The 22,492-nt window shown below is 34.1% G+C and overlaps 2 protein-coding genes across 6 annotated transcripts in view; both read left to right on the forward strand.

Annotated features, from left to right (window-relative positions):
• LOC106062046 (attractin-like protein 1) overlaps window positions 1-11,409 on the forward strand; it is a 49,732-nt gene extending 38,323 nt beyond the window's left edge. The window contains exons 22-28 of one of the 2 annotated variants that reach the window (XM_056018488.1): window positions 1,224-1,293; window positions 1,405-1,556; window positions 2,262-2,320; window positions 4,887-4,965; window positions 6,478-6,618; window positions 8,360-8,513; window positions 8,979-11,409. In XM_056018488.1, coding sequence (XP_055874463.1) covers window positions 1,224-1,293; window positions 1,405-1,556; window positions 2,262-2,320; window positions 4,887-4,965; window positions 6,478-6,618; window positions 8,360-8,513; window positions 8,979-9,073 — 750 coding nt within the window. In that variant the 3' untranslated portion in view covers window positions 9,074-11,409. Of the gene's footprint in view, window positions 1-1,223; window positions 1,294-1,404; window positions 1,557-2,261; window positions 2,321-3,125; window positions 3,185-4,886; window positions 4,966-6,477; window positions 6,619-8,359; window positions 8,514-8,978 lie in introns of both variants that reach the window. The other variant, XM_056018489.1, reaches the window with a different exon arrangement.
• A 3,255-nt stretch (window positions 11,410-14,664) lies between these two features.
• LOC106050931 (uncharacterized) overlaps window positions 14,665-22,492 on the forward strand; it is a 38,020-nt gene continuing 30,192 nt past the window's right edge. For all 4 annotated transcript variants that reach the window (XM_056018483.1, XM_056018486.1, XM_056018482.1 and 1 more), the window contains exon 1: window positions 14,665-14,822. The gene's annotated coding sequence lies outside the window, so the exon portion shown is untranslated. The remainder of the gene's footprint in view (window positions 14,823-22,492) is intronic.

A 22,492-nucleotide genomic window follows, 5' to 3' on the forward strand; every position in this document is an offset into this window, starting at 1 on the left:
GCACTGGATAGATCCAGATGGAGAGAAAGCATAAAGAAAACATCTGGATTGCACATGGCATACATACCAGAAAAGAAGGGTGAAAGTACTATAGCATCTTGTGATTACAGATGTCCAAACTGTGATTGGCTTCTTTAGTCACATGAGATGTTGCAAAGGGAAAAATTTCTTGAGAAGTAAAACGCCACAAAACAGTAGCTCAGGAGTTTTTGCATGGGCTTCATTACAATTTGATTTCCAGTTTTGAAAAGTGCCTGGATCCTATCATCATTTCTAAGGCGTTAACACCAGCAAAGCATTAGGATGGTTTTACTACAGTGGCTAAAAGAAATGAAATTACATCAAGAACAAAATCTGTGAAAGTGTTTATAAGCCTTAAATTCTTCCCTAGTGACATTAGAGCATGGATTGGGCAGCCTGGCCAGCAAAACCAATAACTTAGTGTGTTTAAGTTTCTAAATTAACATGCACAGCTAGAATAATACAGGATATGCCTTACACATAATTATCTTCTCTTTTGTATGAAAAATATTAATCAGTTGTTTTGCATGATTAATAATTGATTTCCCAGATTAGGATTATAAAGATGGCAGTATTTAATATCAAAGGGCATTTGGCTTTCTTGATAAGATGTTTAATGTGTGTTGTGTTCTGGTATAAATGTTGAACAAATATAATCTGACTGCCTAAATTTGTTCTTTTTGCTTTTGAGTGCTTACAAAATATGGATTAGACTCAAATGAACGATTGATTTCTTGACTCTGTTAATGTTGTTTATTTTGAATAACTTTAAGAAATACTTAATTTTTTTTTTTATACTTCTATTAACTTGATATAAATCTTCTGCTTTTTTAAAAATGTCATCTAGGGTTGACCTTTTTTAAAATTTAAGCACTCCTCTTCTACATCCCTTAGTCGAACGAACTGTTGGGGCACTATAGGATACACAGTGTATATAAGAGTTGAAGTTGTGTGCTAGAGTATGAAGTGGATGGTGGCATTTTTTTTTAGAGTATAAGTATTTGTATTCTGTTCTATTCTCTGTTAATACTTAAAATACACTGAAGGGACACAATATCAATATTAAGTTGATCAAAGTTAAATCGTTTCAAATTAATCCATTAAACACATAAATGCACATTTTGAAGTGAAGTATATGCTAGAGTAGAAATTGTTAGAGCATAAATTTAATGCTGACTTTATTTCTATTTTACTTGACTCAGAGTGACAGAGATGTTGACTTTACTTTAAATTGTTCAACTGGGGCCTTAATAAACATAACATATAAATCTAGTAAGTATATTTTTTACACATTTATGTAGCTTTGTTAATTGAAATATTCTATGTATACATGACAATACAATAACTTGGCTGTTATTATTAATGTTTACAAATGTGTTTCAGAAACATTTCCAGAGGAAAAAGAATACACTTCTATGAAACCCTGTGAATATTTCCGCACTAAGTTTGAACATAAGAATCATGTGTTTGGAGGCAAGGAGAACACAACTTTCTTGGTCTATGTCTTCAACTTTAAAACACCTTTTATGTTGCAGGTAAAATTGTAGACTTATTTCATACTGACCATCTTAGAATCTTGTAACTGCCTTTAAAATTTTTTAATTTTTTTTTCAAATTAAGACTTCTATAGAAAACAAATAAAATTATGGCCAAGAATGCACCTAAATGGATTATTCACTGTAAAACAAAAGTTTTCATAAATAGACCTGTTGTGATATGAAAGTCTGACACTTTTTGATAGCATATTTTTATAAAAGATCTGTTGTGATCTTTAAGACTCACTCTGTTTCAGGGCATAATCTAGAATAGATCTGCTTAGATCCCTACCAGGGCATAATCTAGAATAGATCTGCTTAACTCCCTACTCTATTTCAGGGCATATTTTAAAATATCTGTTGGTATCTTAAAGCCCCACCCTGTTTCAGGGCATATTTCAGAATAGATCTGTAGGGATCTTTCTGTTTATTGAGCCTATTTGTAAAATAATCCTTAAATTAATTTTTTTAACAACTGTATATTGACTGCGATTCCTTAAGCAAAGAATGTACAAACAACTTTAAGGCTTCAAAAAAAAAAAGGATGCCTTTGATTTTGGCTCTGTTTTTCAGATTTTATGATTTGCCTTTATTTCATATTTCCTTTGGTCTTTGTCAGCTATTCATCCTTGATCTATGTCTGAAACAGTTACAGTAAAGGTACATCACTGAACATAATACTCTCTATTGGATATATTTTTTCAGATATCTTTTTCACAGTTTCCAAAAATAGATCTAGTTCACTTTTTTGTAACATTTTTTAGGTAGGTAATACTCTGGGATGACAAGCTTGGCAAACAGTTGTTTGTTTTTTTTCCATGTGTTTGTCAAAGGCTGATTTCCCATTGCTCTGACTTCCCAGTTACTGTTGTGTTTTGCTAATTTCTTGTCATGTTTTTTGTTTCCCATCATTTTGGCATTATTATTTCCATGATTGTGACATTATTGTTTCCATGATTGTGGCATGGCTTAGTTTACTGCATGTAGGTGATTGGTTGCATTTTAAAGCTGAAGTGTGTGTGTGTGTGTGTGTTCGAGTTGGGTGTGGCCTTTTACACTCCCCCTACACACACATACGCACATTGCTTACCAGTAAAGAAAATGGAAAATGTATCTGTATCTGTAAACTTTTGAGTTGGCTTCAAAAACCCATCCATGCAATAAACTAAGCTTTATCTTGGATTCATTTCATTTATTTTACTCTGTACACAAGCAATTGCTATTTTTTAAATAACAGACATAATGAGAAACCAACACAAGTCTTTAGCAATCCTTCTCAAAAGAAGTCATAAAAACACCCATCCCCATCCATTATCATGACAATTTTAAATTCATTTTTTTAAATTACCTTTTTCTTGATATTATGTCCTTTACTCAATTATATGCCCAAAGAAAATTAATTTAATTTTTTTAAATGTGATAAAACTTCAACAATACTGGTATTTTTATTTCTTTCAAACTTGCTAATTGAGAATGGAATCAATCCTAGATAAATGCCCTCAATCCTTGCTTTCTACTAACACACCATTGCATGTGTCCATTTGTTCAATTGTTTGCCTTATTTTACAGATTTCTTTTGTTCAGCCTGAAAAAATCAATCTGCTTAGGTTTTTTATTATTTTCTTTAGGTAAGTGCTGACAGAATCCTACATTTAAGTTTTCTTTTCCATCATTTGATAAATAGTTTACAATGTTCAATTCTTTAAAATTTAACCATAATTAATTAAAGATGGGTAGGACCACATTGATCATAAATAACTGAAGAATTAAACCACTATTTTGGTGTAACTATTAGTAAGAAATAACTATAATGATTAAAATAAAGTCTTGCTTAAATCTTTGCTTGATTATTTTTTACTTGTATTTTTGGACAAATTAGTTTTAAAATGTTTATTTTGTTAAGGTGTTTATCTTTCATATTATTTTTCAAAACTATCATTTATCTAAATATATATATATTTATACACCAAGAAAATAATATTTTTAATAACATCCCTTACAAAATAAAAAAAAATGAATTAATTTTAAACAATAGCTTTTGACCTAGGAACATTTTTAACATGTGATCCAAGAACTATTAACATTTGTCCTGGGAACAGGTGAACTTTTTTGTTAGTCAATGGCCTGGAAACTAGGTCACTTGTGTCCTTGGAACTGATTATTGGCTTGATAACTTATGAACTTGAGAGTGACCATAACCCTTTTCCTTGGGCATTGTCCTTTAGTATGTGACTAGAGCAAACTGTTTGTCAACAATTACCATGTTCATGTTCCTTTGATTTAAAAACTGTTAATTAGTATGTTTTCCTGAAAACTGCTTCATTAATTATGTGACCTCAGAACTTAACATTAGCTTGTGATCCTAGAACTGTCCATTGTCACCTTTTCTTTTTTTAGTGTTTAAAAAAAAAAAAAAAAGCGTTGCTAGTGTAATTTTTTTTAACCTTGACCTTTGTGTTCTTTCTTTGGTTGGCTGATAGTTGTGTTTAATTTTTGTTTTCATTGTATAGTAAGGTTGATGTTTCTATATATTGCATGTGTTGGTATTTCCATGTGTCAATATAGATAAGTGACCTGTTGCTGTTGTTCCATTCAAAATTATTTTAGCACACAACAAATTTAAAATCAAAGCAAGTCAATTAAACATAAAAATAAATCATATATAATATGTATCATAAAGCAGAATTCCTATTAGTTGTGATGACTTTATTTCTTGATTAGTTGATTAGCTTTTTATGATAAAGTTGTGTAAAATAGATAGTATTCTATTTTTTAAGAACCTTTTTTTAAAATAAATTAATCTTTCTAATAGATTTGATAAAATTATCATTTGTTAAAACATTATGTGTATGCTAATGTTTAAAAGTTTATCTTAAATTTATGATGATTATCCATGGAATGATACCTCTGTGGGAAAAATATGAAAACTAGTTGGGGGGGGGGGTATTATTATTTTCAAGTTAGTGCAAATATATTTGTGTGGCTACCTGGTCATGTGCTATGTGCTCTGGACTGTCATTCTGATAGCCCCAGGTTTGAACCCTACCCAACCTCATATCCCCCACCATCTTGGTGGAGGTTTTGTGTAAGGAACATTCAAATCATATATAAATAAACAAAATAAATAAACAAAAAATGTAAATCATTAATGTATTATCATTTATTTTCTTGGTTAGTGTTTCTGCGAAAAAAAAACTTATGCTATGGATTTACACAAGGTTATTCCCTTTTCAAATCAATCAACAAGCAAAATACTTAAACTACTTTTCTGATTATTTGATTTTTAACTTTGCCAATTTTGGTATATATTGATTTTTTTGTTTGTTTCAGCTGCTTTTTATCTTTGCTCCTGATTGCAGCTGCATTATGGAAAATAAAACATAAATATGACAGCTATAGGAGAAGACAGGTCAGACAACTTATATTTTTCATGTTAATATTTCATCAAAAAACTAAAAAAATGTATTGCTGGAAGTGGTAATTGATACAAGCACTTCACTACCTATAAAATGCTTCCAATGGCATGCATCTCAAATAACCTATGACAACTAGTCCAACTGCTGAACCTAACGTGGCTCAGATATTGGGTCCAGCTGAACTAACACTAACAGGAGAAGGGCTTATGCGTGTAACTGGCGCCAGTAGCTTCAGACAGGAGAGGCTTATCACCCTTGATAAGGTTTCGGAAGTCAATCCTAAAAGAAATCAGGAGCTGGCAACCCTTAGGCAGTTTGCAGCACACAGTGATACACCCTGACAGAGACTGCAATGCCATTGCCTTTAAACTGTATCAGCACTTACTGTTCCATTGGATACATCAGTTGGGCAGAGAGGGAGTACTTGCTGTGTGGGTGATATTGGTCAGAACATAGCTAATGCCCAGGCTTCCATTTCATTGAGATGATCCATATTGCTCCATGGCTGAAGGCCTTAGAATTTGATTTCTTCAAATATTATTTACACATGCTTCTTAAGAAAAAATACTTTTTTTTTCAATTCAAAACTTTTTGTATAAAATATTTTACTCATATTAATTTCATATTTTAATTATATATATATATATATATATATATATATATATATATATATATATATATATATGAACAAAAATATCTCATTCTTTAATCAACAACCTTTGTTTGAAATTACTTTCAGGTTGTAAGTGCTTCTAAATTTTAAGAGTACAACAAAAATGTTAGCATACATATTTTTTTTTAAAGTTAAACTATTAGCATAAATGAGGTTTCCTCATTTTTAAGAATCCTATATCCCAAAAGGTTAATGTTTATGTCTAGATACAAAATGCTGAAAGCGCTCGCAAGGTGGGCAAAGAAAGCGCTTCAGGGACACCCTCAAAGCTTCTCTGAAGGCGTTCAGCATAGACCCTGGCACCTGGGAGACAGAGGCACATGACAGAGCATCATGGCGTCGCGCTGTGAAAACTGGCGCACAGGTTGCTGAGGAAAAAAGAACAACGCAGGCAGAAGAAAAACGCCAGAAAAGAAAAGCAAGACAAACGACACTAGCTCCAGCTGGAATAACCTGCCGAGTGTGTGGGGCCGAACATTCCGGGCTCACATAGGTCTCACCAGCCACATGAGGAGGCATAAAACCCCAGTGCAAAGCCCTCAGCCCCCTGGATGACAAAGTGGTCATCATCGAACCACGATGGACGAACTATATATATATAGATACAAAAGGACCAGGATTATGTGGAAAAATTAATTTAAAATCTAACAATATTATACATCTCAGTTTATATTATAATGTACTTGTTTTAACTCCTTAGATGGTTAGCGTGTTTCAACTTTTTTTTTTTAATACTAGTTTCAACTTAATTTTTTTTTTATACCTGTTTCAAACATACTGTAAAATTACATTTTATTTTTTAACCCATCATTGCTTATTTGTTTCAACCCAGCAATTGATAGTGGAAATGCAACAAATGGCCAGTCGCCCATTCTCCACTATATCTGTAGAAATAGATCACAAGAGTCACAATCAGCTAATATCTGGAGAGAAAAAAGATCATCTGGATTCAGTGCTTCGAAGAAGAAAAAAAGTAAGTTATGTTTGTAACATTTCATATGTAAGGTATATAACAGCTTAGACTTTGGTAATATATGTCAAGATCACTGTAAAATGGATGTTCTTGAGCTGTCAACTAGTTTAGTGGTTGTGAATTTCAAAGACATTAAAATTTCAGTCAGTCATCATTTCCCATCTATAGACTAGATTATAAAAAAAGTAAAGTTCCCCTATCAGACCTTGTGGTCTATAGGGCAGATGATGTAAAGATCATCTGTTTCTGTGGCCTACGGTTTACGAGGGTGTCATGTGGCCAGCACAAGGACCAACCGCCTTTACTTTTCCCCAACTTATGTCAGGTACCCAACAGATTCCGAAATTAAAAATCCCAGTCTTCACCAGGATTTGAACCCGGGCCCCCCGGCTCGGAAGTCAAGCGCTTTACCGCTCAGCCACCGCATCTCCATAGACTAGATTATTTCATACAAAAAATATTTTAGTTTTATAAATGCACTAGACAGATATTACCCCCAGTCCGCCGGTCTTAACTTGCATATTGCTGATGTAGTCACTGATATAGGGTATTAGAAACTATTAAAGAAAATAATAATGTTATAAGTAAAGCGAATGCATGAATTCATGAATAAAAAAATATTATGAATGGAGCTAAAAATAGCTAATTGACCTGAATTCACGTTATATTAAGAATAGAGTTGCGCTCATGTAAAAATACTTAAGAAAAACAAATTTGAATGTTAATTTGATTAAAATATGAAATGAATGGACTATAATTAGTATGTTCTTGTGTTAAAGTATTAAACTATCTTAGCAAAGAGAAGTTCTATCATCTTAAGAGTTGAATTAGAGGTTTAGACCCAGGAATAGAGAGATGGCTGCCTGGTCGTGCGGTTTGCGCGCTGGACTGTCGTTCAGATTTATCGATGGTCCAGGGTTCAAACCCTGCCCGCTCCCATCCCCCGTCGTCCTGCGGGAGGTTTGGACTAGGAAGTAATTATCTTCAACTCTGAAGGAACATCCGAAACATGTAAAACATTTTACAAACATGTGTAACCTTTCGGGTAATGTCTAATGAGAGCATGTCAGGAATTCTAAATTCGCAGATATAAAGAACAAATTTATGTAAAAATGCTTTTGAAACACAAATTTGAAGCCTAATTTTATTAAATAATGAAATCAATAGACTATAATTTGTATTTTCATGTGTCAAAGTAAAAAACTATATATGCAAAGTGTAGTTCTTAAAATTAGATCCAGATCTAAATCCTTTCAATCTTTTCTCATGTCTACATGGTAAACATAGCCTAGATTCATAAAATAGCATACTTTCATAGAGTTGGTCAACTTTTTTTTTTTTGAGGGTCTTAAGTTTGTTTTAGGGCTACAATACATACACTACGGTCTAAGTTAGTACCCAAGGAACATTTATGCCAAGTTTTATCAAGATTGGTCAAACGGTTATGATTTCTCTTGGCACATACATACGCCTAACATTCTACTTTATAGTATAGATTGGTACTCAAATTGTGACAACTCATTGCATTATATTTTTTTAAACATACAAACGGTACTTAAGGCAAAGAACCAATAAAATCTAGTGTAACTGACTTAAACATCTTCAGATCATATAATGCTTGTATTTTGAACAGCACTAAATATGCCTTTCTGGGCTGAACTGCGCTCATCTCTAAATTTGGTGAATTGTGTCTGCCTGTTACTAAGTGTATTTTATTAATGTTACTTACATATTTATCCAGATGATGAGTAAACCTTCAGCAATAGCCATTGAGCCTCTTGCTGACCACAAAGCGGCTATTCTTACCCTATTTATACAACTACCAACTGGTGATGCTGAGTTTGCTCCTTGTGGACAGTCTGGGCTTGCAGTTGGTAGTGCATTTGTTGCTATAGGTTAGTACAATATATATATAGATAGATATATATATATATATATATATATATATATATATATATATATATATATATATATATAGATAGATAGATAGATAGATAGATAGATAGATAGATAGATATAGATAGATAGATAGATAGATAGATAGATAGATAGATAGATAGATAGATAGATAGATAGATAGATAGATAGAGATAGATAGATAGATAGATATAGATAGATAGATATAGATAGATACATGGATAGATAGATATAGATAGATAGATATAGATATATATTATATATAGAGAGAGATAGATATAGATATACATAGATAGATATAGATAGATAGATAGATAGATATAGATATAGATAGATAGATAGATAGATATTATGATATTAAAACCTTTAGTATATTTTAATATTATTTTGTGTACAGTGTGATGCCTTAGTACTAAATGATGTTTTTGCATTTCTGCCTCAAGGTTCACATCGTAAACAGAGTCTTGAACATGCCAAAGGAGATAAGCCGAAAATTAGGAAAAATCTTATGTATAATCATCCTGACACATGTGCATGATTGAAAGCTGTTGTTTTTTTTTTCTTTCTGTTGAACTCAAAAGTGAAGGAAATAAGTGGCTGTGTTTTATAGGCCATAGCATTAGTGCAATTTGGTTATATGTTCATTGTTAGTCAACCATTTGGGAGTAAGAGACAGCTTGTTTGTCAAACATTTGGGAGTAGCAGACAGCTTGTTTGTCAAACATTTGGGAGTAGCAGACAGCTTGTTTGTCAAACATTTGGGAGTAGCAGACAGCTTGTTTGTCAAACATTTGGGAGTAACTGACAGCTTGTTTGTCAAACATTTGGGAGTAGCAGACAGCTTGTTAGTCAAACATTTGGGAGTAACAGACAGCTTGTTAGTCAAACATTTGGGAGTAAGAGACAGCTTGTTTGTCAAGCATTTGGGAGTAGCAGACAGCTTGTTTGTCAAACATTTGGGAGTAAGAGACACCTTGTTAGTCAAACATTTGGGAGTAAGAGACAGCTTGTTTGTCAAACATTTGGGAGTAAGAGACAGCTTGTTTGTCAAACATTTGGGAGTAGCAGACAGCTTGTTTGTCAAACATTTGGGAGTAAGAGACAGCTTGTTTGTCAAACATTTGGGAGTAAGAGACAGCTTGTTTGTCAAACATAATTTGGGAGTAGCAGACAGCTTGTTTGTCAAACATTTGGGAGTAACAGACAGCTTGTTTGTCAAACATTTGGGAGTAACAGACAGCTTGTTTGTCAAACATTTGGGAGTAACAGACAGTTTGTTTGTCAAACATTTGGAAGTAAATGACACCTTGTTTGTCAAACATTTGGAAGTAAATGACAGCTTGTTTGTCAAACATTTGGGAGTAAATGACAGCTTGTTTGTCAAACATTTGGGAGTAGCAGACAGCTTGTTTGTCAAAAATTTGGGAGTAACAGACAGCTTATTTGTTGCATCTTTGTCTTTCATAAAGCTATAAATAAGTTTGGATGGAACTGTAGATCAAGAAATGTATTATTTATTGTTTTGTAATATTCTCAGCCATGTATTAGTGTGTATGTCTATTGTTTGGTTGAAATTGAATTTCCCAAATTTGTACCTTATCTATGACATACTTAGTGTAAGTTCCTCTCTTTGATTGATTGTAAAACTACAATTACAATTTTAAAAGTTCAAATAGAACTAAGTGATTTAGCTATTGTTAGTTACCTGTGTTGCGACCAGGTATCAGTCAAATAGCTTTCAACCTGACTTTGTGATTATCTTGCTGTCAGTCATTTAACTTTAAATCACTTTTTTCATTAGAAAAAAAGTTGAAGCATTTCTCCTTGTAATAAAGACTCATACATCTGGGTCAAAATAACATCCAATCCAGAACAAAAAATAAAAATTTTCATAAGATATTTTATTGAAATAGAAACAGGTTTATACTGGTCACTAGAAACTGGTTGTCGAGGTTGAGACAGACCAATGAAATTGATTTTGTATGTGTGTGAACGAAAAAATCTGGTTTGCTATTTATAGATAACAAAACACAATTTCAGATGTTAAATCCCCTAACTTTTGATGATACATTCAGTTTTGTTTTGGGCTTAATGTGTTTGCTTTTTTTTTTGGTTTGATGTTTGGTGGTCTATATGGCAGAGAACATAGGGGCTCAACCTCAACTGAATTGTGTTTGCTGAGTTCCAACAGCAACTTTTAAAACTTGTCCCCTCATGACCGCATACAATGATTTTATGTCAGCAGTATATTTTGTGTCCTAAAGAATTTTGTGTTTCATTCTAAAGTTTTACATATTTTATCGAATTGAGAAATGATGAAAGCTTGAGGATACAAGCTGTTATTTGTGTTTCTCTATTTTTTAAATCTCATCATTTAGTGAATAAAAAAAACATTTAGAATGAAATCATCAGACCAGAAAGAATGTAATACATTGTTTATTTTTTCTGGAGAAAAAAAAAGCAAGCAAATAACTAAAAGAGCATAGAAAAACTTAGAATTTCATAAACTACTAGATGAGATTGAAAAAAAAGGACACTAATTAATGCAATTGCTTTAAGCACCTTCTGCTCCACCAATTGAATGTCTTTGCTGAAAAAACAATCAATTTCTACATTCCAGTGTTAACCTGCAATATTGATTTCTTTTGTGTCAGATATCATTCAATGTCATTGTTAAATTTTTTTATTTGCGTTAGACTAATATTATCAATAACACTGTTCAAATCTACTGTGATGGATGGATTCTTACTATCATTGAGTGATAGGCTGCTAAACAAAACATGTAAGCTGCAGTTATCAAATTGTAGCCTACCTGATTATTATTCTTGTACTAATCTCAGGAAGTACAAAATGTGTTAGATAAAAAAAAAACAACTGAAGATAGGGCCACACCATAAACTGTATTAGGGACAGTTTTTATCTACAGATTTTTTTTAGACACACACACACACATGTAAATATTAATTCCCATGCCAAGGAGAATAACTTAAACTAGGATAACATATAAACTTAAACTAGGATAACATATACTTGTATGCATAATCTTTACATTAGTGGCTATTTTTTTGTTAATTCTTTTTCTTCAAGTAAAGCATTATTAAATAGGAGTGAAAAGTTAATAAACAAAATATTTTCAGCTAAAAATCAACTCTTCTGGAAATATTGTGTAGAAAATTTGAAGAAATAAACTTGATGCTCTGCGCATTAGCCATTGCATTAATCAGTCCGATAACACGTGTTTGATCATTGCATTAGTCAGTCTGATAACACATGTTTGATCATTGCGTTAATCAGTCTGATAACACGTGTTTGATCGTTGCATTAGTCAGTTGTGTTTTTTCAGTGACACAGATGAATCTCAGCCTTTTTCAGTCCTTTGCATTTCACTAATTAATGTAGTACCCATGGGTATCTTATTCTCATCAACCTATTCTCATTGACAAGTTTTGTAGATTTAAGTGCTTCACTAGGATTTTAGTTGTCTATAAGAAATATTTGATGCAGACACTGTTTCTCAAGTAATATTTTTTCTCCATTATTGTCTTACAGTAGATTGTGGATTCAATTCTTTTTTTTTGCAAAATGCAAGGCAGCTTTAGTAAATCTAGCTACTCAATTAATTTTTTTGATTTCCTGCTCTGTACTTGATCTTCAAAATATGAGCACCTGCATTTCCTATGCTACCTCTGAGGCTAACCAATATCATAAAATAAAAACAAATTTAAACAGTTACCAATCTTTTTCAGTTTTTCCTTTTAGACCTCTGTACAAACTTTATTGCATGAAAAAAAAAAAGTCTGTACCAACACTTGGTTAGGTTTAACAACCCAATTAGTCTATCCAATCATTTTGATATGCAAAGACTATTTAGTAAACAGCCTGCAAGCTCTAATTTTGAATAATCAAGTTTGTTTACATGCCATGTGATAAAGAATTGTACAATTTCAAATTTGTTGGATATAAAGACTTTTTAGGAAAATAAGCTTGTTTGGAAAAAAAAGATAACTTATTTTCTCTATTTTTAAATTAGAAATGCCATTTCAAGCTATTTCTTGAAGGTTTTCCTTTTGGGAAATAATTTCATTGTTGTTGGTAGCCATATTCTTCTATACACTAAGAATACAATCAATCCTTTTAAGTTCAATAAACTGAAAATAAAATGAAGCTAAAACACAGAAGTCAAAATATGTGGTAGCCTTTACATACACTTGTATACACTATCATGCTTATATAATGTGAATAGTAATGTTTTTATCCTTGATAATCATGTTGTTGTTGGTTGTTTTTTTTTTTTTTTGTAATCTCTTAATAAGCCTTAGAGAACAAACCCATCATAGCTGAATGTAAACATTCATGAATTGACTCGCAGATTTTTCTCTTTGATCATTGGTTACAATTATTCTTCCTCCCTTCATTTCCCCTCCTCTCAGTGTTTAGTTTCTACAAAGTCTGACTGTCTTCTATCTTATTTCATTTCTGAAGGCTTAGAATGATTTTTTAAATGAGCTTATAAATTGTTGACAATTATATCACTGGTATGCAAACCAATGTAGTTCTATATTCTTGTCCAGATAAGATATTTTGTGTGTGATACCTTTCTTTTATAAATCTGTTTTATTGCTTGATTATTGTCATCTATGTCATATGATTGGAACTGAAAACCAAATTTATATTGCTAGAATATTTATGTTTGATGTTTTGTACAGAACTATCATTTTATCCTATTTAATGTAGTGTACAGAATTATTGTCTACTATTTGATGTCTTGTACAAAAGTTGTAAGTTATTCTGTTTGATGACTTGTACAGAATCATTGTATTATTCTATTTAATGTCTAAAAAATATTTTTTAAAGACATATTGTGCTATTCTATTTGATATATTTCCCAAAACTTTGAAGCCTATTCATAAAAAATAAAGATGTTATATTTGATACTACTCCACTCATGACTATAAAAATATTGAATTATCCTATAATTTTCTGATTCAACTTATAATAATGTTAAAACTTTGTTACTGGATCATCTGAATAAAATGTTGGAGAGTATTTCAAATTCTTATTGTGGTTTCTTATTATGAAAAAAATATTTAAGACTTTTTTTTCCCCCTCTCTTTAGGATGTGGCTTGTAAAAAGAAATATTATCATTGAGAGTTTTGAATTATCAGGATTATTAACAACTGTAGTTGGCTTTAGGTAAAAATACTAAAAAATATTTTCCCTAGTTAATTCGTTTTCACAATCTTATTGCACTTCCATCCAAAGCTACATACACAATCTTATGCTCTTTACAGAGAAACACAAACTCAGAAAATTTGAGGGTGATAAACAATCTTAAACTATTTGTACTGACACACAATCTTATACTCTTGTTTTACTGGCCTTTTTTTTTTAAAGAATTGTACATGACAAGCCTGTCTGAATCATTAGTAACGTTGATTATTAAAGGCTAAATCTTTCATGCAGAACACTTACAATCAGTGCTTTTTTTAGATGCCGGTACTAAGTGATGGATTGTCTAACTTTAAACTACTAATAAATTAATGATAAACGAACCGGTGCGTACGTCCACAAAAAAGCACTGCTTACAATACAGTACGTAATGTGGTTCGATGATGACCACTTTTGTCATCCTGAGGGCTTTGCACTGGGGTTTTGTGCCTCCTCATGTGGCTGGTGAAATCTATGTAATGTAGTAGTCCAACGGCCAACAGCAAGTGTAATGTGTTTTGTAACAAAAATAAGGCCTACATCAGTAGAGGCGGACGATCCCGTCAGCTTTAACTCCTTCTCTCCTAGCTGACGATACCAGCGTTGATTCCACCAGAATGTGGTAAATAATTACGGAGAGAAAGAGTTAAGTGGTACGGTCTATAAAGTCTACCCTTACGGCTCAGGGCCCCGCACATAACACTCGCCCACGGCCCTGCGCTCTGCTAAGACCGCCTCTGAACCCACAGCTTTCATTAATCACATAGGCCTAACTCTTAATACATTTAGACTTGGTGTCCCACATGCAACCTTCACTGGTTACAAGTGACCCAAATTTCAAAATTAATATTCTTCCTAAATTTAGCAAGGAAAAAAAAAAAGAGCAGTTTTAGTTTCGAATTTATAAAACCCTTGACTAGTCTATACCGTGTTCCACATTAAGCTAGCTCTATAATGTTGACAGCGGATTCGTGACCTGTTTCATTTCGTTCGGATGGTAAGTCGGACATGTACTGAGTCTTCGAGAACAAGGGTTTAAATCTAAATCGTTTTGTTATTGCTGTTCTGTAAAGTACCGGTAAGTTGCATAAGTTGTCTTATTTCTGATATTTAATGCAGATTAAATAAATATTTTTTGAACTATAAATATTACATAACATAAAATGGCCAAATTATTACATAACATAAAATGGCCAAATACGGTCATAATATAGGCCTACCACAATTTTTGTATTGCCACTATTAATTCGTCGTAGTCCAGAAAAATTGAATCATTTATTTTGACAACATTTATTATTCTATCGATTTGATGGGGCAGCACATAGGCCAAAGATCTATACTGACCATCTTTCTCCATTCCTCTGTCTTTTGTATTGGATAGAATTTCATTTAATGACAGGCCTGTCCATTCTTTTATGTTGTCTTCCCATCTTCGTCTTTTCCTGGTACTGTTCCCTGAAGGAAAATAAGGTATTTGCGAGCCCTGAGGATCTTGTGAAGAGTTTAAGTTTTTTTTTGACAGTGGTTAGCAGATCATCATGGGCCCCAATTACGGCCCATTACCCTAACCTGTTTCTTTTTTTTTTTCATTTGTGATTGTGACATTGTGACATATTTTATTAAAATTTCAGAAACATCCCTTCATTAATTATTGGATTAATTATTTATTTTTTTTTACTGTGAAAGCCTAATGAATCCATGAAACTCAGAAGAACTAAAAATGTTATTATTTTTTTTTTATTACTGAGTATATCAGTATCATTATTATTATAGCTTTTATATAGCGCTACTTTCATGCTTATAGCATGCTCAGAGCGCTTTTGGTCCAATCTCATTTGTGGACCGGGGGGGGGGGGGGTATCTAGGAGTTCGTTTTCCGTGCTGCCTTTAGGCGCTCAGTAAACACAACTCTGCCCGAGTCGGGTGTCGAACCTCGAGCCCCCTTCTAGGTAGCCAAGCCAAGCCAAGTTCAAGCGCACTTGGCCTCTCGACCACGCTTCCCATGGACACCATCTTTCATCATCATATATTGATTAGAATTGTTACAAATTTATGAAAAATAAAATTTGACTATTTAATTTATTATTTGAACATAGAGTTGGCATTGATTTTTTTAAAAGTTATTTTAATTGCTGGGTAAGGGAAACCTAGGAGATTTTGTTCGATATGCCACACCATGGCCACACAACTAAGCTAGCTAACTCGACTTATTATCTGGAATTTAAAGTTCCCTAATCTTCAATGGCTTTATTTCTTTTTTAAAAAAAAAATCATCACTTTTTATTAGTTATTCTCATGTCTGTTATCTATGATTACAAAAATAAATAAATAAACTAAGAAATATGCCTATTTATTGATACATTTCAATGGTTATTAGAAAGAGTCCATAATATAACTAAATCAATTTTTTTCTAACATTGAATTTAATTCGCAGAATCATTCTGGCAAAGAAAAACCATTAAAAAGTGTGTAGCTCCCATTTGAGTTGGAGGATAGCACAATAACATTTTTTATGAACACCAAGCTAATTGTTTTAAGGGTCCGGAATGTTAGGCGTATTGAGGCCTCATACTTCCACTATATATATACATTTATATATATTCTCCTTCTGTCCTAAATGACAACGAATGTGCCCAGGGAATCACTGGTTTCGGTTTGTTCTTGGGTCCGGGCAAAATCTGGTGTGACTAAACAAGTCGATTCATATGCGGGAAAGTTTGCCACAGTTCGTGCAAGTGAATGCACTCTGTTTTAGGGCTTTCTTATATGATAGCTTTCTTTCTCTTTCTCCTTTTTTTTTCTGAAGCAGCATCATTCCTTTTGCTTTCGGCGAGGTTTGTACCAGCAAATAATAGTTCTAGATCAAATCGATTGAAATCTACGGGTTGTCTATATTGTTATATCTTTGGTGGTGGTGCGGATAGGTATAGATGAGCGGTCAACCATGACGAGTTGCGTCGGTCCTCGGCGATGACTGGCGAAGTTTCAAGAAACATATTAAGTGTATACTACTCAGGCCAGTCACGTCGGATGTAGTCATTAATCAACCAGAATGATCGAGCATCGGTTTCTGGACGGTCAACTGGGACCCTTTTATATAAAGAGCGAAGGTTCGCATGGTCCCATGCACAGTTCACTACAAGCCCGGCTTGGTTCAGTTCAGTGCGGTTCAGCGGTGTGGTTCTGTTCAGTGCGGTTCAGCGGTGTGGTTCAGTTCAGTGCGGTTCAGCGGTGTGGTTCTGTACGGCGCATTACGACAGCTCGGTATAGAGTACTGTTAAGACACCTCGCGAGTATAAGACGGCGTCTTGATCTACGACACAACGAGCCCAGTGTGTGAAATCAGTCCTGAACAGTTGAACCCAGTGCAAGTCCCGGGGCGAGGCGGAGAGGCCAGTGCTACAGTTGAAACGGCGGTAGGGTTATTAACGGAGAAATATTGGTTCTGAGTTGTCAAGTTTTTTGAGTTGGTGGTGTCGTGTGGAGCACTTGGCAGAGAGCCCGGATAGTGAGAATCGTTACAATATTAAAATCTCAGTAGAGAAGGTCATTGGCTCTCGTCGAGTAGTCTACTTCATGTGGCGATAATTTGTAATAAGCATTAACACTCAAAGAAAAAGGCACTTTTCTTTTTCCATATTCTAGGAAAAATTCGTAAAAGTGTTATTTCTTCCCTAATACCATTAGAGAATGTGATGGGTTGCCTGAATCAGCCAAAAAAAAACGACTTAGCAGATTTTAAGTCACTGATTCACATTCATGATTAAATTGACACATGAAATGCGTAGGAGGCAACTGTCTTCTCTTTTGAAGTAACGTCTGTATTCTATGAGATAAGATACTTTTTTTGCTGAAGAAGGCTACATGCTCGCATTTATAAATCCATTTTTATTTACAAAGCGAAAACTTCTAAAGATGCCTAGCAATATGCTATACTTTCTGGTGCATTTAGTGTAAACCAGGGAACAATGTGTAATTATAGTAGGCTACTAAGAAACGATTTGGATACAAAAAAATTAACTGCTAGCCAGAATTAGAACGTTAAACACCATAGAGCAGTGGTGCCCAAAATACGCCCCCCCCCCCTCAGAAAAAAAAAAAGGTTGAAAAATGTATTTTTACCTGTGTTAGGGCTCTCACGTTTCTCTAATGGGTTTGTAACATGACCATTATCATTTGTGTGTTTCTGAAATGGGGCTATGAATGTAGAATTTACCAGGAAAAGTGGACGTATCATTGCTTTTGGAACATGATAATAAGCCCACATATTTGTTTTATAAAGAAAGTTTGACTGTTTGAAAAAAACAAATAACAGTATTTTAAAACAAATATGAAGGCATTCTTGGTTTGAGCCGCGAATAAAAGATGGTTAAACTAAGCCTAGAGGTCGGAGGATTGATGGGAATATTTATGAAAAAGAGACAAGAGAATGAGTTGATGATAAAACTAGCTAAAATGTTGCTCACATTTTAAGTAGATAAATGAAGCCACTTTCCGAAGCGTAAAACAAAATGTAAGTTTCTAATCAAATAGTTTTAAGTCAATTTCATTTTTTTTTGTACCTTTTCGGTCATGTGACTGCGACACGAGAGTCGGAAATTAAATTGGCCCGAAGGTCGAATAAGGTTGGGTATTACTGCCATAGAGTATATATCTCTTCATATATTGTCAGCCCTGAAAAGTACCTTAATTGACACAATTTACGTATAGATATCTTGTCTCTTGTTCACATAAGCTGTCATAAGCCTTTTTATTCCTGGGTCGATTCTGCGGCTGTCTTATGTTTTTAGCAACCATGTGGAACCGAATCAAAGACTGCCTTAACCTTTTATTTGTACTGAGCAGAGAGCCTGTGCATTTTCTTTTCCTTTTTACTTAATGCAATACCATTCCGTCGTCAATGGTTAGTTGTACTTTACATACCATCAACCCATTGACTTCTCTGTTATCAACTTATGTTAGAACAGAATTTGTGCATTTAAGTTTTGTAATATAAAGGGAAGTTAATTATATGTATACAATCGATAGCCAAGTGACAGAGACTAGGAAAGCAGTAAGACGGTTGATTTTGGTCGCATTATTGGTGGAGGAGAGGAATGTTCTTCATTCTACTATAAACAATTAGACATTAGCCATTAGTTACATTTAGTAATGTCTCTAGATTTGTTTGTTGTGGCTCTTCCGCGGTGTTGAATGTAATCAATGCAATGATCATGAGGTAACCTTCAACCAAATCAGGAACACCGGCCAAATGCCAAACAATCAATAAATAGTAGTCGACGCTAGTATCAAACAATCATGAATACTTTGATACTTAAAAAGGGATCCGTCCAATGTCTTTCCGTAAATCCGTATATCTATTCTACTGCTCTACACAAAGCGTCTTCTTTGTAGCGTCACTTAGAGCGTTCTTCTTTTTTAAAGATCTGTCACGTCACTTGTCGCTAAGTAAAACTTTCCCCTTATTCCCGAAACAAATACTAACTTCTAATCATGTCATATCAGTTCAAAGTTGAAATTAATGACACATTGAGGCTGTTTATCCAGCCAGTCGTTGTGGAGACTGCCCGGCCCAGAAAGGCCCCAGATCCAGCCCAATAGTGAGTTCTAGATGTTGATACAGTGACTACGTCAATCGTGAATTACTCATCTTTTATTTCTGAATGCTATCTGCTCCCCTTGTAATGTCCTGAATCTGACATGAGTGGCGCCCTAAAATAAATGATTGCGCCATGTCGTTTAACGTCAAAATTTGTTTGTTTTGTAAAATGTTTTACATGTTTCGGATGTTCCTTCAGAGTTGAAGATAGTTTACTTCCTAGTCCAAACCTCCCGCAGGACGACGGGGGATGGGAGCGGGCAGGGTTTGAACCCTCGACCGTCGATAAATCCGAACGACAGTCCAGCGCGAAAACCGCACGACCAGGCAGCCATCCTAGAAGCTGGGGGAAATTTATTATCACACCTATTAATACTTATTCATTCATTGCGTTCATCCATTTTTATTCTCTTCGCTCCTCTTGTTCTACCACTGATAGGGGGCCTACGTCTAAATTGTGTGGAACATAATTCAGTGGATAAATCTGTTTGTTTTCGTTATGAGACTATATTTATGTTTAATTAATTAAAGGTAGACCTAATTAATTAATTTTGTATTGTGTAAAAAATGGAGCTAAACCTTGCAGTATTGAGATATATGGCAGTGATTTCTGCGGTTCTTTCCTTTTGATAAGTTTTGTTGTGTTTTTTTTTTTAAGTATTTTTTAAAATATTTTGTTCTTGTTAAATATATCAGTGTCAATACACTCAGTAAAAATTGTCTGGGAGTAAAAGTGTTATAACAATCAATACTTATAGGCCGTCGTAAAAGTAATGATGGTAAGCCTATCAGTTGCTTCATATTTTCATATTTACATTTTTAAAAAATTCTTAGCTTATTAGATGGTTCTAACACGTGAATGTAAGAGTAGATTACATGCGAGCGAAGTTCTTTAGACTAATGATGATCAAGAATCACGGGAGATCAACGATGTTAAATTTACGACTCACTAGTTTGGTGATTTTGTCCGATGAACAAAAGCAGACTGAAAATAGATTTCGATAAACATGATTTGTACTTTGGCTGATTCAAACAACCCATTCCATGCTCTTATGATAATAGGGAAGAAGAAGCGAATTTGTCCTAGCATATGGAATAAGAAACGGGCCTTCATCTTTGTGTCTTTCTGAGAGTTTTAGTAGGTGGGTCCCAAACGGAGGACGCGTATTCTAATATTGTTTTTAGAAGTTTAAATAGCTTTTTAGTTTTCTGCTCTTGTTCTATTGGTAAAAATATCTTTTAACAAACCCTGATGTTTTATTTATTAGCCTATTTGTTTGTTATTTATTTATGTTTTATTATGTTGTTTGTTTGTTTGTAAAATGTTTTACATGTTTCGGATGTTCCTTCAGAGTTGAAGATAGTTTACTTCCTAGTCCAAACCTCCCGCAGGACGACGGGGGATGGGAGCGGGCAGGATTTGAACCCTCGACCATCGAAAAATTGGAACGACAGTCCAGCGCGCAAACCAGGCAGCCATTATGTTTTAATAATTTCGTCAGTAGGCCTATGGAGATTTTTACAAAAACTTTTCATTTAACATAACACTAGATATTTTTGAATCTTAAGCTTGCGTCACAGGCTTACCATGAATAAAGTAGTTTTTATTCGTTTTTTTTAAGCCTTTGGTTTATTTGGGTTTTAATTCTGATTCTTGATTTTATTTTTAAAGTAGACTAAAAACGCTGAAAGAAAAAATAGCCTGAATATTGATCACTATGATCACAATCTAGATTTGTGTAATGACATAATTAAGTAGAAAGTAGACTAATTCATCACTATCTAGGCCAGTGATGCCCAATCTACGGCCCGCGGGCCAGATCCGGCCCGCAACGTGGTTCCATCCGGCCCGCCCAAACGTCGTATAAAATGAAGTAGTTGAAAAATGTATCTTTATCTACGTTAGGGCTCTAATTTGTTCTCTAATGGATTGGTACTGTGGCCTTTAACATTATTTCGTTTATGAGATGGGACTCTGAATGTAGAATCTACAAGGAAAAGTGAACGGATCTTTACTTGTTTGCGGAACATTATAAAAAAAGCCATGCAGTTTGCTCCATAAAAAAAAGTGTGGCTGTTTAAAAGAAAGTACAACATAAAAACGGCATTCTTGATTTGAGCCGAGAATAAAAGATTGTTACGGGTACTACTAGATCCACAGATTTCTTCTTTTTAATAGTCGAAGGTTAATTACATTTCATTTCTGTATCATTTTGTTGACATGGCCCGCAAAACGAGTGTTGGAAATTACAATGGCCCGCAGGATGGGTAAGGTTGGGCATCAGTGATCTAGGCTAAGTAATGTTGAAGTCGTGCAAAGAGCATAAAGGTGATGAAAACAAATTCAACAAATGACGACATCCTTCCGTCCATATAGCTTAATGCCCAGGCATTCATCTTATCTCTAAGATGATCCATAGTCGCATGCTACAGTAGTAATGAACCATTATACAAATGTATTTCGAACAATAAATCGTTTCCATTTTAAAAAAAAGATTGAGGACTTCCTCCCCCCCCCCCCCCCAAAAAAAAACCTGTTTAATTAATAACACACACACACACACACACACAACATGATTGTATTACAAAAAAAAAAATAATAAATAATAATAAAATACAGTAGGACAAGAGCCGGGGATGGAAAGTATTGCTACATACTTGAATGCGATTATTGGCCAATGAAGGAATGACAGAGAAGTGAAATAAGATTTAAACAGAATACACATCTTGCATCCACTCTGTGTGCGTAGGCCTACTTGGTGTTCGCGTGTGTTGTAGTCTCTGTGTGTGTTTGTGCATTGGCGTGACAAAGCCGATAGTGTGCTCTTCTAAGAAGGAAGGAAGTAAATTATTCTTAGACACACTTGTACTATGCAATAATTTCTTTGAACATTAAACAAGGTTTGATACACTGTTGTATTTGGGGGGGGGGGGATTAGAAAATAAGTAGGCCTAGGCCTAATCCTCTTCGCCCAACACTAAGCCATAAACAGCTCAGTTTTGTGTCCATCTACGCTCAGCATCAACTGATTTGATTTTAGGCACATCGGCCCAATTTAGGCCATGTCATGGTCAACATCAACTCGTGCCCCCCACGCAAACCTTATGTCACCGATAATATAATTGTAAGACTATCAGTAGGCCCATAA

This window comes from Biomphalaria glabrata, chromosome 1 (assembly GCF_947242115.1).
Source record: "Biomphalaria glabrata chromosome 1, xgBioGlab47.1, whole genome shotgun sequence".
NCBI lineage: Eukaryota > Metazoa > Mollusca > Gastropoda > Planorbidae > Biomphalaria > Biomphalaria glabrata.